The sequence below is a fragment of the Passer montanus genome, unplaced genomic scaffold (assembly GCF_014805655.1).
Source record: "Passer montanus isolate IOZ18808 unplaced genomic scaffold, ASM1480565v1 scaffold237, whole genome shotgun sequence".
NCBI classification, from domain to species: Eukaryota; Metazoa; Chordata; class Aves; order Passeriformes; family Passeridae; genus Passer; species Passer montanus.
In genome coordinates, this window is record NW_024367004.1 from 186,540 (window position 1) to 201,656 (window position 15,117).

At 60.3% G+C, this 15,117-nt stretch overlaps 1 protein-coding gene across 9 annotated transcripts in view; it reads left to right on the top strand.

The window, feature by feature from the left end:
• The window catches only part of CELSR2 (cadherin EGF LAG seven-pass G-type receptor 2), a 30,992-nt gene that overhangs the window by 11,843 nt on the left and 4,032 nt on the right, over window positions 1–15,117 (top strand). For 8 of the 9 annotated variants that reach the window (XM_039710892.1, XM_039710894.1, XM_039710897.1 and 5 more), the window contains 20 exons: window positions 246–431; window positions 542–655; window positions 2,034–2,208; window positions 2,853–2,994; window positions 3,446–3,566; window positions 3,766–3,949; window positions 4,732–4,833; window positions 5,560–5,654; window positions 5,732–5,941; window positions 6,580–6,763; window positions 7,746–7,889; window positions 8,447–8,684; window positions 9,057–9,242; window positions 10,309–10,435; window positions 11,450–11,650; window positions 12,124–12,298; window positions 13,256–13,368; window positions 13,440–13,516; window positions 14,376–14,502; window positions 15,001–15,117. In XM_039710892.1, coding sequence (XP_039566826.1) covers window positions 246–431; window positions 542–655; window positions 2,034–2,208; window positions 2,853–2,994; window positions 3,446–3,566; window positions 3,766–3,949; window positions 4,732–4,833; window positions 5,560–5,654; window positions 5,732–5,941; window positions 6,580–6,763; window positions 7,746–7,889; window positions 8,447–8,684; window positions 9,057–9,242; window positions 10,309–10,435; window positions 11,450–11,650; window positions 12,124–12,298; window positions 13,256–13,368; window positions 13,440–13,516; window positions 14,376–14,502; window positions 15,001–15,117 — 3,018 coding nt within the window. Of the gene's footprint in view, window positions 1–245; window positions 432–541; window positions 656–2,033; window positions 2,209–2,852; window positions 2,995–3,445; window positions 3,567–3,765; window positions 3,950–4,731; window positions 4,834–5,559; window positions 5,655–5,731; window positions 5,942–6,579; window positions 6,764–7,745; window positions 7,890–8,446; window positions 8,685–9,056; window positions 9,243–10,308; window positions 10,436–11,449; window positions 11,651–12,123; window positions 12,299–13,255; window positions 13,369–13,439; window positions 13,517–14,375; window positions 14,503–15,000 lie in introns of those variants that run through there. The other variant, XR_005627615.1, reaches the window with a different exon arrangement.

The window sequence follows — 15,117 nt, forward strand, 5'->3', positions numbered from 1 at the left end:
TTGGAATAGGGCAGTTACTCTGTGCCAGGGGAGTATTGCCCTGGAGGGGGTCTGTTGGCATTGGTGGTATTGCTATGCTGGGGGTGTATTGCTGGCGGGGGGGAACAGTGCAAGGGGGTGCCACTCCTTGAGGGGGCATTACCTGAGAGGTTGTCTTATTGTCCATGGGGAAATTGTATTTCCCAGTGGGCAGTGCCTGGTGCCCACCAAGTTTTTGGGGTCCTTGACATGTCTACCCCTCACAGCTGAGCGAGGGGCAGGTGGAGGCTGGTGCCTGGCAAGGGGGGGCCCGTTTGGCCACCCTGCGTCTGCCCCAGGCCAAAGTCAATGACGGTGCCTGGCACCACGTGGAGCTGGAGCTGCGGGGGGGCCCTGGCCGCAACCCCTCTGCCACCCTTCTCCTCCTCACCCTCGACTATGGCCGCCACCAGGTATGGGGAGAGTGAGGCACAGGGGGACATCCACTCTGATGATCCCCACATGCCACCATGGCACCCCCTGTGGCACCCCAAGGCACTCATGGGGTCCCTGTGCCCCCCAGGCGGTGGGTGATGTCCCTGGAGAGCTGCAGGGATTGCGGCTGCGCACGCTGAGCCTCGGGGGGCTGCTGGGGGACAGTGGCACCGTGGAGGAGGGGTTCCAGGGGTGCCTGCAGGTACGGAAGTGCAGGCACGTGGGGAGCATGGGGTGGTGGGGGTAGGGGAGGGGGGTGGGCTTGGGGATGTGGAAAAGGGGATAGGGACATGGCCACAATGGGAGGGCGGCACAGCGACATGGACACAGGGACATAGCATGGGGAAATGGGCACAGGGATGTGGGCACAGATGCTGGTGATGTGGCACAGGGTGAAGACAGGACACAACGAAGCAGGGCCTTGCCTTGCTGGTGGGGACATGGGTATGATGAAGGGGTTCACAGGCACATTGGGACATATACACAGGGGTTGGGGACATGGGCACAATGGGAAGGAGCACAAGGACACGGGCACAGGGCTTGGGGACATGGGGTTTGGGAATGTGACACAGAGAAGTGGGTGCATGGGCAGGATGGTGCGAGGCACAGGGATGTGTCATAGGGTTTGGGGATGTGAAGTGGGGCATAGCACAGGACATGGGGACATGGGCAGGATGGAGAAGGGCACAGGGATGTGGGTACAAGGAGATGACACAGGACAAGGAGACATCGGCTGTGTGGGCAGAAGGACATTGGGGATGCACTGGGTACTCATGGGCATAGCGACATGGGGCACAGGGTCATTGCCCCAAGGCCTGGGCAGGATGGGGACATGGCTGTGGGGACACGGGTGTGATTGGGGAGGTCATGGGTTGTACAGGGGGGACTGGCTTGTGTTTGGGCCACTGAAGCACCCAGAGCAGTGCTTCAGTGGAGAGGGGGACTGGAGTGACATAGTGGGTCCTGGAGTGGGGTTCAGTGTGTCATGTGTTGTGGGGACAGACTGAACAGGGTGACACCAAAGGGTGACACAAAAGGTCCTGGGTGGTAGCAGGGGCCATTGAGACTGGGCATGGCACTGGGGCAGGAGGGGTCAGGGTGGCTGTGGCGTCACTGGGGTCACTGTCAGGTGATCCCGCACAGGGAAGTTGGGTTGGGGTGAGGGTGTGTCCCAGGTCAATGGGAGGTCACTGCAGGTGACACAGCAGTGTCACCAGGTGGTGCTGAGGTACGATGACAGGTGACACAATGCAGGGGATTCAGGGTGGCATAGTGGGTCCAGTGCCATGGTGGGGGAAACTGAGGAGGGGATGACAGTGCAGGGTGGTCCAGGTTGTCCTGGGATGTCCTGTGTTGTGGCAGGGGACACTGAGGTAGGAATGACGGGGGGCAGGGGATTTTAGGGTGACATGGTGGGTTGTGTGTGGTGGTGAGATCACACTGATGGTGATGTGTAGGGAGTTCTTGTGGGGTCTCTGGGGAATGGTGAGGGATACTGAGGCATGGAGTGGAGTGTGTAGGGAGGTCCAGGGTTGCTTGGGCGGGGGTCTTAATGAGGACACTGATGAGTGACCCTGCAGGGCCTGCGTGTTGGGGACCCTGTGGTGACTGCGGGTGCCCTGAGCCTGGCACAGGCGGTGCAGGTGAATGTGGAGGGGGGCTGTGCCCTGCCTGATCCCTGCGACTCGGGGCCCTGCCCCCCCCACAGCTACTGCAGTGACGATTGGGACAGTTTCTCATGCCGCTGCCACCCCGGTGAGCAGGGATCCCCCAGGCCCCTGAAACTCCTTCGACACACCCCAGACTTCCCCCAATAGCCCTGCAACAAACACCCCTGTGACAACCCCCTCTGCCCCCCCAGTGAATGGGGACATCCTGAGACCTCTGAGACCCCCCAGCAGTCCCCTAACACTCCCTGACACCCTCCCGACATGGCTTGACACCCCCAGGATGCTGACACCCCTGTGACACCCCTCATTTCTATACCTTTGAATGGAGACCCCCTGACATCCCCTGACACCCCGTGGGACACTGACACCACTGAAACACCCCTGTGACATCCCCTACTGCTACCCTGGTGACCAGAGACCCCCTGGAACCCCTGACAAGTCCCAACACCCCCTGAGACACTGCCATCCCTGTGACACCCCCCGCTGCCACCCACATGAGTGCAAACCCCCCGGCACCTCCTGACAGCCCTGAGACACTGCCATCCCCAGCACTGCACCCTGTGACATATTGCCCCAAAACCACTACCGTTTCTGGGCACCACCACTCCACCCCTGTCCCCAAGGCACTGCCATCCTTATTACTGTCACTCCTGGGCACTGCCCCTCACCCCCATCCCTGGCCCCTGTCAGTGTCCCGTGTTGTTGTCTCCAACCCTGTCCTGTGCCCAGGGTACTTCGGTGACAGCTGTGTCAGTGCCTGTGCCCTGGACCCCTGCGAGCCTCCGGGCACCTGTACCCACCACCCAGGCACGACCTCTGGCTATGCCTGTCATTGTCCCCCGGGCACCTTCGGGGCTCTCTGCCAGCACCGGTTGGTGACACTGTGGGGCACACGTGTGTTCTGGGGGGGGCACAGAGCACCCAGGGGAGCGGGGGCATGGCGAAGGACACCGAGGGCAGGGGGTGGGGTGAGAGGAGGGTGGGCATATGGGGCAGGGTGGGTGTGCAAAGGGTGTAATGCAGATGCAAGAGCTGTGGTGGGTGTGCAAATGGCAGGGGGAGCATGGAAAGAGAATGGCTGTGCAAGAGCTGTGGTGAGTATGCAGGGGTCACTGTGGATGAAAGGTGATACTGTGGGTGTAGAAGTGGCACAGTAGGGGTGCAAGGGGCACTGTGGGGGTACAAATGGCACTGTGAAGGTACGAGTGGCCATGTGGGTATGCAGGGGACAGTGGGGGTGTACAAGGGGCCATGTGAGTTTACAAGTGGCATTGTGGGAGTATTCTGGCATGGTGCCCAAGTGCCAGCTCCATTGTCCCCAGGGAGGTGCAGCCTTGCCCACGGGGATGGTGGGGACACCCCACGTGTGGCCCCTGCAGCTGCGATGTCACCCACGGCTTTGACCCAGACTGCAACAAGACCACGGGCGAGTGTCGCTGCAAGGTGGGACCTGCCAGCCCTTGTCACCTCCCCTGCCAACCCCTGCCATCCTCCTGTCACCCCTCTGTTTCTCCCTGCCACCCCACTGTCACCCTGTCACGCCCTCTCATGCTCCCAACAACCTCCCAGCACCTCTCTGTCACCCTCTGTCAGCCCCCTGTCACTCCATCCCCGCACCTGTATTGACCCTGTGTCCCCTCAGGACAACCACTACCGCCCACCAGGAGGGGACACGTGCCACCCCTGTGAGTGTTACCCCACTGGGTCACTGTCGCGCCGCTGCGATGCCAACACTGGACAGTGCCCTTGCAAAGCTGGTGTCATTGGTCGTCACTGTGACCGCTGTGACAACCCCTTTGCTGAGGTGACAGCCAGCGGCTGCGAAGGTGGGGGACTGTCAACTTGTGTCACCCTGTGCCACCCTGAGTGCCTACTGTCACCCTGCTGTCACCCTCCATTACTCTCTGTGACCTTGTGTCACCCTGTGTCACTTTGTGTCACCCTGTGTCACCTTGTGTCATCCTGTGTCACCCTGAGTGCCAGTGACCAGGTATTACTGTCACTCTGCTATCACCCTGCTGACACCATTGTCACATTGTGTCACCTTGTGTCACCCCACTGTTACTCTGTGTTACACTGGTGTCACCCTGCTGTCATCCTGTGTCACCCTACACCACCACCAACCTGTGCCATCCTGGTGTTCCCCTGCTCTGCCACAGCTGTCATCCTGGGTGTCAGCTAGTGGCATTGTCACCCTGTGTCACCCTGTGTTACTGTGAGTGCCAGTGGCTGGCTGCCACTGTCACCCTGCTGTCACCTTGTGCTGCCCTGCATCACTGCCTTGTCACTTTGTGTCACCTGCTGTCACCATGCTGTAACCCTGGCTGCTGGCAACTCAGTTCCACCAACACCTTGGTTGTTGGTGTAATCCCATTGACACCTTGTGTTGCCCCATTGTCACCCTGTGACACACTGCTGTCACATTGCTATCACCCTGTGCCACTATGTCACCCTACTTTTACCCTGTGTTATCCTTTTGTCATCCTGCTCTGCCACTGCTGTTGCCATGCTGTTAGTCTGTGTCACCCTGGGTTCCAGTGACCAGGTGCCACTGCCACCCTACTGTCACCCTGTGTTCCCCCTTTTGATGCCCTGTTGTGTCTTGCAGTGAACTATGACAGCTGTCCTCGTGCCATTGAAGCCAGCATCTGGTGGCCCCGCACACGGTTTGGGCTGCCAGCTGCAGCCCCATGCCCCAAGGGCTCTGTGGGTACGTGGGTACATGGGGACAGGACAGGGGTGGCACTGGGCACACTGCCAGAATGGGGCTGGGGGTGGCACAGCGGTGACATCACTGTGATGGGGCTTAGAGGTGTTGACACTATGGTGGCATTGCTTGGGTGATACAGGGAGGTGACACTATGATTACACTGGTAGGGAGAGAGGACACCATGGTGTCACTTCAGGGTGGTGATATGGTGGTAGCACTGCTAGGATGGGATGTTGACACCAGTGGGACAAGTCTGGGGTGTATCATAGTGGTGGCACCAGTTGGATGGAGCTGGGGTGGGGTGGCACCATGGGGCATCACTGGGACAGGGCAGGGGGATGCTACTGTAGTGGCATTATTGGGTTAGTACAGGGAAGTGACACTGGGGTGACACTGCTAGGATGGGTTAGGGGTGGTGACACCTTGGTGAACCTACCAAGATGGAGTGGGGGTGACACAAGTGTAGACTTGTTGAGATGAGGCTGTGGTGTCACTGCAGAGAGTGTGACACTGTCATGGTGGTGTCACTGGGGGGTGGTACAGGAGTGTGACACTGTGGTGGCACAGCTGGAACAGGGCATGGCACCACTGAGACAAGTCTGGGGGCACCACTCTGGCATCACTGCAGGGTGGAACAGGAGTGTGACACTGGCAGCACTGCTGGCATGCTGTGAGGTGAGGCTGCCCCATTTTCCCCATGATGCACTCAGTGTCCCCATCCCACAGGCACGGCACTGCGCCACTGTGATGAGCACAAGGGCTGGCTGCCCCCCAACCTCTTCAACTGCAGCGCGCTGGCCTTTGCTGCCCTTCGCCCTTGGGTGAGCCAGGGGAACACCAGCAGCAGCCATGCGACAGTGCCACTGGGGCTCCCCTGACTCTGTGTGTCCCCCCCAAGGCGGAGCAGCTGGTGGGCAACGAGTCACGGTGGGATGCAGGGCAGTCGCGGCGCGTGGCGCTGGCACTGCGTGAAGCAATGCGTGAGGCACGCGAGTACTTCGGCAGTGACGTGCACCTGGCATACCGCCTGGCAGGGGCTCTGCTGCGCCATGAGAGCCGCCAGTGCGGCTTCCGCCTCGCTGCCACCCAGGACGTGCATTTCACTGAGGTGGGCATGAGATCACGGGGATGGGGACATGCCCGGAGGGAGAATGGGCAAAGCGGAAAAGAGGTTGGGATGATGAGCACTCCCATGGGGGTGATGTGGGTGCATGAGCCCAGACACCAGGGTGATGGGCACTTTCTTCGGGAGGGATATTGGGGCAGGAGAGCAGATACCTGGGTGACAGGTGTTGTGGAGGGTGGTTGAGGGAGAAGGAAAAGAGGTTGGAGTTAGAGGGACCCCTTATGGAGAGGGCCATATTTGGGCAGAAGGTCAAACACTGGGGTGATGGGCATTTGCATGGGGAGGGGGGAGGTGTTGGTGCAGGAACCTGGCTGCCAGGGTGGATGGCACCCACCTGGGAAGGGTTTTGATGAGGGACCCCATGCACCAGGGTCATGGGCACGTGCCTAGAAAGGAATGTTGGTGTAGGAAGTTTGATGCCAGGGTGGTAGGCACCCCTGAGCAGCAGGTGTTGGTGTGGCTCAGGGTGCACCCTCAACTTTGTGGGGGTTCAGCACCCCCATTCCCCATTGCTGGTGCCAGGGTGCCCCAGCATAGAGTCCTGCAGGGGAGATTAGGGACTCCCTCCCCAGACCCTAAAGTGCCAGCTCCCAGTGCCACTACCTCTGCCTTGCCCCCAGAACCTGCTGCGGGTGGGCAGTGCGCTGCTGGACGTGGGGAACAAGCGTCACTGGGAGCTGATCCAGCAGACAGAGGGTGGCACAGCCCAGCTGCTGCAGCACTTTGAGGAGTATGCACGAGCCCTGGCACGGAATATGCCCCAGACTTACCTCAGCCCCTTCACCATTGTCACCCCTAACATCGGTCAGTGGGGACATGTGTGGCCAGAGGGCTGTGATGGGAGGTATCTGCCTGGGAACACAGGCATGCTGGGAACATGTGGGTGCCTGGGGACACATGTGTCCTTGGTATGGTGCTGGGCACATGGGCATGTGTGTGCTCAGGAAGTGTGTGTGTGTTGGGGACATGGACCCGTGCCTGGGAACACAGACATGTATATACCTGGAGTATGTGTGCACAAGGACATGTGAGCTGGGAGCATGCATGCATGTCTGATGGGTACCTGGGAACATGTGCTGGGGTCACGCACATTTGTATGGCTGGGAAACGTGTCCTGGGGAACATGGGTGTGCCTAGAGGCATGTGTGTGTCCCTGGGGACATGGGCTGTGGTCTGTGTGCCCTGGGTTCAGTGGGTGCTGGGTACAGAGGGTGCTGTGTTCTGTGTGTCCCCGGGTTGGTGGATGCTGGGGTCTGTGAGTACTGCGGTCCATGTGCCCGAGGGTTGGTGGCTGCTAGTGTCTGTGGGTGTATGGATTCATTGCTGTGGGGTCATTGGATGTCAGGGTCAGTGGGTGCTGGGCTCAGTGGTTTCTGGAGTCTGTGTGCCATAGGATTGGTGGGTGGTGGGATCTATGGTCCTGGGGTTTCTGTGTCAGGCTCCATAGTTCTGGGGCTCGTGGGTGCCAGGGTTGGTGAGTGCTGGGGTCGGTGTGCCCCAGGGTCAGTGCATGCTGGAGTTGGTTTGTGTTGGGCTTGGTGTGCCCTGGGATTAGTGGATGCAGTGGTTAGTGTGTCCTGGGGTCAGTGGGTGTCAAGGTCTGTGTTCCCCAGGGTCAGTGGCTACCAGGATTGGTGGGTGCTGGTATTGATGTGTACTGGGCTTGGTGCACACTGGGATCAGTGAATGCTGGGGTCGGTATGCCCTGGGGTTGGTGGGTGCTGGGGTCTGTATGCCTCAGGATTGGTGGGTGCCATGCCGGGCCGTGAGTGATGTGGTGCCACAGTGGTGTCGGTGGTGCGCCTGGACAAGAGCAGCTTCGCGGGTGCCCGCCTGCCACGGTATGAGGCGCTGCGGGGGGAGAAACTCCCAGATCTAGAGACGACCGTCATCCTGCCTGACAGCATCTTCCGGCCCCCCGAGGACCGGCGTGAGTCTGGGGCATAGGGGGGACAGGGGGCAGGGTTGGGAACCCACTTGCATCCATGGGGCTGGCAGAGCTTGGGGGACCCCCCATTTGGCCATGGGGACATGGCATAGCTGGGGACCCTCGCTGGGGGCTGGCAGGGATGGGGGAACCCCAGAATGCCCATGGGCTGACAGGGTTGGGAATCCCAGTGCCACCATGGGGAGTCCAGTGTGGCCATATGGCTGGCAGGTTTGGGACCCCAGGATGGTACTAGCATGGCTGGGGAACCTGGTCAGGATGCAAAGACCAGGGACCCCAGGATGGCATCAGAGATCCTGGTGTGGCCATGGCGGGGGGGGGCAGGGCTAGAGACACAAATGCGACCATGGAATCCTCATTGTGGTCATAGAGCTGACAGGGGTGGGTACTCTGGTGTGCACATGGGGATCCCTGGAGCTGGAAGTGTTGGGGAACCTTGTTGTGGTCATGGGACTGGCAGGGATGGGGACTCCAGGGTGGCCATAGGGACCTCAATGAGGTCTCAGAGCATCATGCTGCCCCCTGCCCATGGCCCCCAGGCTCCTCAACCGGGCATGGGCAGGCACCACAGGGCACAGGTGGGCAGGAGGAGGAGGAGGAAGATGAAGCAGATGAAGAGGAGAAAGTGGAGGAGGAGGAGGCAGGGATGACTGTGGTGACCCGGCACAAGCGCCACCCATCCCTGGGTGAGGGCCAGGCCATCGTCAGCGTCATCATCTACCGTACCCTGGCCGGTCTCCTGCCCCAGCACTTCGACACCGACAAGCGCAGCCTCCGGTGCCACTGGGGATGGGGGCTTGGGAGGTTGGGGGTGGCATGTGGGGGTGTCAGGGCAAAACCAAGCATCTGGGAGGGTACAGAAAGATGGGGCCAGGGGTGTCTGGAGGGTTCCCGGGGGAGGGCTGGTAAAGGGGACACATGGGGTGCCCAAGGCTGGGAGGCACAGAGAATGCCTGAGAATGGGGGGCAGAGGGCTGGGGAGGTGGCTCAAGGGATGTCCAAGGATGGTGCACATGGGGTGCCCAAAAAAGAGGGCACAGGGGAGAAAGAGGTACCTTCACAGTGTCTGTGTGGTGCCAGGGCACTCTCTGGCACCAAGGTGGGTTTTGGGGCACCCTGAGTGGGCTCCCTGACACCGGTGTCCCCCAGGGTGCCCAAGCGCCCTGTCATCAACACACCAGTGGTGAGCATCAGCGTGCACACAGGGGGCACGGATGGCGTGGGGGGCATGGGGACCCCCCGGGTGCTGGCCAAACCTGTCACTCTCCAGTTCCGGCTGTTGGAGACCCAGGAGCGCTCCAAGCCCATCTGCGTCTTCTGGAACCACTCTCTGTGGTAAGGGCAGGACAGGGGACACCCCAGGGGTGAAAGGAGCACCCTGGGGGCACTGGGACATCCCAGCAGAGGAACATGGGATTGGGCATGGGAACACCTTAGGGAATGTGGGTGCACTCCAGAGGGACAAGGGGTCTTCCCAGGGAGACAGGACACCTGGGGATAAAGACACCCAGGGGAACAGGGGATATCCTAGGGAACACCCTGGAGAGATGAGGACATCTTGGGGAGTCAGGGACAACATGGGGGGACACAGACATGCTGAGGTAACAGGGGACATGGTACACACCAGGGGAACAGGAAACACCGTGGGGGCAGAGGGGCCATGGAAATGGGGACACCCCAGGGAGATGGGGACACCTCGGAGGGGACAGCGGACATGGAATGGGGACGCCCTAGGGAGATGGGGACACTCTGTGGGTACAGGGAGCAGGGGGATGGGGACATCCCATGGAGACAGGGGACATAACAGGGATAGGGACACCTTAAGGGGACAGGGAATATGGGGACAGGGCAGGATGGATGCCCCAGTAACCCTGTGGGTCATGGGTGAGTAACACGGGAATAGGACATGAGGGGGCAACTCTAACCCTGGTGGGTGTCAGATAGGATCAGGATGTGTCCCCAAATGGAGGGGTGTACCTGCGTGAGTGTCCCTGGTGGGTGAGTGTCCCCAAGTGGCAGCAGTTGTCTCTGCTGGGTGGATGGATGTTCCAGTGGGTGGGTGTGTGTTGTCTGTGGATGTACTGGTGGGTGTGAGTCCCTGTGGGAGGGTGATGCCAGCAGGTGTCCCCAGTGCGTGTGTCCCTGGTGGGTTTAAAAGGGTGGAACTACACAATGTGGGTGGGGTTTTGAGGGGCACAGTTGAAGTGCTGTGAATGCTGGTGCGTGTCCAAGTGTGTGACCACTTGGATGGATGTCCCGGGTCGGGCACGTGTCCCTGGGCATGAGTGGATGTTCCCGGTGGGTGTCCCTGGTGGGTGTCCCCAGTGTGTGTGTATGTGTTTGTCCTCGGTGGGTGTCCTGGCGAGTTTCGCAGCTTATGTGACCTTTTGGTGCTGTGCAGGGCGGGCAGTGTAGGCGGCTGGTCGGCACGAGGCTGCGAAGTCGCCTTCCGCAACCAGAGCCACGTCAGCTGCCAGTGCCACCATCTGACCAGCTTTGCCGTCCTCATGGATATCTCCCGCCGAGAGGTGGGGACATAGGGGGACGTGGAGGGGTGCCTGGGGACACAGAGTGACAGATGTGACATGGGGGAGGTGGAGGGACACAGTGACCTTGGGGGCATGGAATGACTCAGGGTGAGGGCCGTGGTGGGGACATGGGGGTGGATGGAGACACATGCAGAAAGAGGCACAGGGTGTCAGGTGGGACCAGGTACAGGGGTGGGGCTTTATGGACAGGGGCGGAGATTTTGATAAAAGGGGAGGGAGAGGGATAGGAGGGGTGGGTGGCAGTGTGACTGCTCATGGAGGCCGAACTGAGAGAAGTGTTGGGTTTAAGTGGGGTGGCGCTAAATCCAAGGGGTATGGCTAAATCCAATGGGTGGGGCTCCCTTGAGGCAAGCTAAGTAGGATGGGTCGGGCTGTGTCGGATCTGGCAGAGCTCCCCCAGGTGTGGGTCCAGTCAGCATGAGTGGAATTCCAGTGGGTGCAGCTGAGCAGGCTGGGCCAGTAGGTCTCCAAGGGGCAGAGCTTATGTGGGTGGGGTTGCAGGAGGTGTGGCTGAGCGATGTAGGCGTGTTTTCAGAAGCTGTGGCTGGGAAATGTGGGCAGGATTTCCTGGGGTGGGGTTGAAAGCTGTGGGTGGGACATAAGGAGGTGTGGTCAGTGTTGTGGGTGCGGCTTCAGGGTGGTCACAGCGTCGAGTGCAGTAGGTGGGGCAGAGCTAAGAGATGTGGTTGGGGTTTTGAGGGCTGGGGCTTAGTGGTACGGGGGAGGTTTAAAAGGGTGGTGCTACAAAATGTGGGTGGGGTTTGGGGGGGGCATGGTTGGCGTGCTGTGACTAGGGCTTTGAAAGGGTAGGGTTACCAGGGGCAGGGCTGAATAATGTAGGCAGGGCTTCCTATTGGGCTATGCATTGTGGGCAGGACTTCCCAGGCCCGGGACTTGTTGCTTTGTAAGAAGGACCATGCATCTGTTGACGGGGATTCTGGGGGTGCATGCCACTGAACACATGCCTGACATATGCCGATCCTGGTGCTGCAGAACGGGGAGGTGCTGCCGCTGGCAGCACTCACCTACGGCTCACTGGGCGTGGGGCTGGCGGGGCTGGCGCTGGTGGTCCTGGCCCTGGGGACCCTGAGGCGGCTGCACTCCAACCGCCACAGCATCCGCCGGCATGGCACAGCTGCACTGTTCCTTGCACAGCTTGTCTTCCTGCTTGGCATCAACCAGGCCGATGTCCCGGTGTGTGAGAAAAGGGGGCTGGGAAAGGAGGGAGGGAGTGGGGATCACTGGGAAGGGCTGGTTGGTCCAGGGGATCTGCTGCTTTTGAAGTGTTTAGGTTGGTGGGGCTGAAATGGGTGGGGCTAAGGAGTGGGCATGGCCATGGTGGGCTGGGCCTAAGGGGTGGCATCTAAAAGACATGAGGACTATAATGGGTGGGGTCTGTCAAAGGGGTCGTGATCTCAAGGAGTGGAGTCTGTATGAAGGGGTAGGGCTTGCAAATCAGTGGCTCTGATAAACGAGGTGAGGCGGCCTAAGGGGTTGGTTGTCAAGGGCGTGGGGCCCATCAAAGGGGTGAGGCCTATAAAGGGAATGGGACCGTTTAGAGGAGTGTGACTTCAACAGGGGAATCCTGTCTCAAAGAGGAGGTGGGGGATATGAGCATATGGTTGGGTGGGTGGGGCTGTGGGCTGGCACTGATGGGGCGGGTGCAGCTGGCGTGCACGGTGGTGGCCATACTGCTGCAGTTCCTGTACCTGAGTGCGGTAGGCTGGGCACTGCTGGAGGCGCTGCACCTCTACCGGCGCCATAGTGAACCCCGTCATGTCGACCGTGGTCCCATGCGCTTCTACCATGTACTGGGCTGGGGACTGCCTGCCTTCATCACTGGTGAGCCCTGCTGTGAAACCCTGCTCCCATTCTGACCCTATGCCCTGGACCACCAGTTGCCCACCTCCACCTGGGTCAACACCTTTTGGTGGCTACACACCTCCTTCTAGGTATGGCCCTGCTCCCTCAATCTCTCTCCCACAATCAATTTGATGCATGATGTATTTCCATGTGTAACCCTACCCCCAGAATATAAGCCCACCCCCAAATGCATCTTTACCAGCATAGTCACACCCCTGGATATAACCTTGCCTCCAGCAGGATAGTCATGCCCAATCCAAAACAGCCCCACTCTAAGAGTTTAGCTCCACCCTTAACCACCATAGCCCCACCCTGGTACATAGGCAGAGTCATAGCTATGTCCTCGTCTATCAGACCCAGTTCCCAAGATTTTAGACAGGCTCCTGTGTCCATAATCCTACCCTCATTCATCATAGCTCTGCCCCCAAACTTTCAGGCACACCCCCGGGGTCATAGCCCCCTCCCAAAGAATATAACATTTTATCCCTACAGCAGGAGTTTAGCCCCACTCTCATCTATCATATCTCCACTCCAAGAGCATCTTTCCCAACCTCTTCAATATGCTCCCAGGGTCATAGCCCTTCTCCATCAATCATAGTCAGATACTCCCCCGGGATCTTAGCCCCACCCTCATCAGCATAACCCCACTCCAAGAGACTGGACCTGTACGAACCTCTTAGACAAGCCTCCCGTGCCATATCCCTGCTCTCATCAACACTGCCACAGAGCTTAGACAAACCTCATTTGCATAGCGCTGTCTCTACCCAGTGTAGCCACACCCCCAACAGCAGCACATTGTCTCCAGCCCTGTGGCTTCCACGAGCCCCGTCCTGCCATGGCTTCACGCTGTTTAGCCCCACTCCTCCCATCTTAGCCCCGTCTCCTCTTATAGCCTCGCCCAGTGAGTTGGCCCCGCTCCTGATCTCTCCTTTGCAGGGCTGGCAGTGGGGCTGGACCCCGAGGGCTACGGGAACCCCGACTTCTGTTGGCTGGCCCTGCATGACAGGCTGGTGTGGAGCCTGGCTGGGCCCTGCACTGCCGCCCTTGCTGTGCGTACAGGGCTGGGGGCTGGGGAGGGCATGGGACCCCCTATCACCCTGCTCACTCCCTGCACCCGCAGGTCGGCATCTTCTTCCTGGTGCTGGCAGCCAGGGCCACGTGTGCCACCACCCAGGGCTTCCAGAAAAAGGGCTCAGCGTGAGTCACCCAGGCGGGGTCAGCCGCGGGGGTGGGCAGAGGACACGGTGGGGATGGGTTTGCTCAAGGTGGGCATGGGAGGTTGGGGCACCCATAACGGGCACAGAGGGTTGGAGCACGCATAGAGGCTAGGGTGCACTGGGGGCTAAGGGGCACGCGTGGGGAGTTGGCCTTTTGGGGAACCTGCAGAGGGCAGGGAGGCAGAGGATGGACTGGGGCCTCCATGGGGGGCAGGAGGGCACTGGGGATTGGGCTGCCTATGAGGAGTAGGAGGGGACAGGAGGAGCTGGGGCATCCATAAGGGCAGATGGGCGCAGGGCAGCCGTAGGGAGGCAAAGGGGCATGGGGAGTGGGGGGGGGGTACAGGGGGCTAGAGCCAGTGGGTGGTATGGGAGCATGGGAGGTTGGGGCAGCTGTGGAGGGCACAGGAAGGACTAGGACACCCATGGTGGGTGGGGGGTTATAGAGGTCTGGGGCATCCATTGAGGGCAGGTAGTCAGGGGAGTTTGGGGCAGCTGTGGAGGACAGGGAGGCATCAAGGGCAGAGGCCCTCATGGGGGCTGAGGGGGTCAGGGGAGACTGGGGCATCTAGGGGGCAGGGGGGCACAGAGCACCCTTGGTGAGGCAGAAGGGCATGGGGGAAAGGGGCACAGGGGCTGGGGTTAGGCTGGGCCCACAGGGACCAGGGGAGCTCAGGGGGCTGGAGCACCCATGGATGGCAGAGTGGGCTAGGTGGGGGTTGGTGCATCTGGAAGGGGAGGGGGCCATGAGGGGCTGGGGCAGCTCTGGGTGGCAGAAGTAGAGGGCTGTGACATGAGCTGTCATTGTGGTGACACTGCGGTGCCATTGGGGTGCTCAGGTCTGGGGTGCGCACAGCTGCAGTCCTGCTGGCCATGCCCAGCCTGGCCTGGCTTCTGGCCCTGCTCTCAGTCAACAGTGACACGTTGCTCTGTCACTACCTGTTCGCCGCCTCCAACTGCCTCCAGGTCAGTGGGAACCACCTGAGACTCCACCCGTGGGACCTCCAGAGCCACCGCCCCTGGGACCCCCAAAGAGTCCAGAACCCCAAAACCTCCGCCCTTGGGATCCCCAGTGACCATGACCCCTGGGACTCCCAGAGCCCCCTGAACCTCACATCCTTGGGACTTCCAGAGTCCCACAGCTATTTGTAGGGCACCCAGTGGGCACAGAGGGGTGCTTTGCCATATCCAGGGCACTAATGGGAGGTATCTGCTGTGTATGGGGGCACCTCAACCACTCCATGGTGCCCATGGAGGGCAACCAGTACGTATGGAGGTCACTCATCCTTTCTGAGATATCAGTGGGGGGCATCTAGTGGGTGTGGGGGGATGCTCATTCTCTTTGAGGTGCCAATGGGATGCACCCAATCTGGATGGTAACCCATTGACCAGTCCAGGGTGCTGCTGGTATCCTCCCAGGCTGTACACACCCTTCCTTGTCCCCCCTGCCATCTCTCTGCCCAGGGTCCCCTCATCTTCCTGTTCTGTGTGGTGCTGAGCAAGGAGGTGCGAAGGAGCCTCCGCCTGAGCTGTGCCCGCTGCCACCACCCGCCTCTGGCCACCAAGGCCACCCTCACCCCT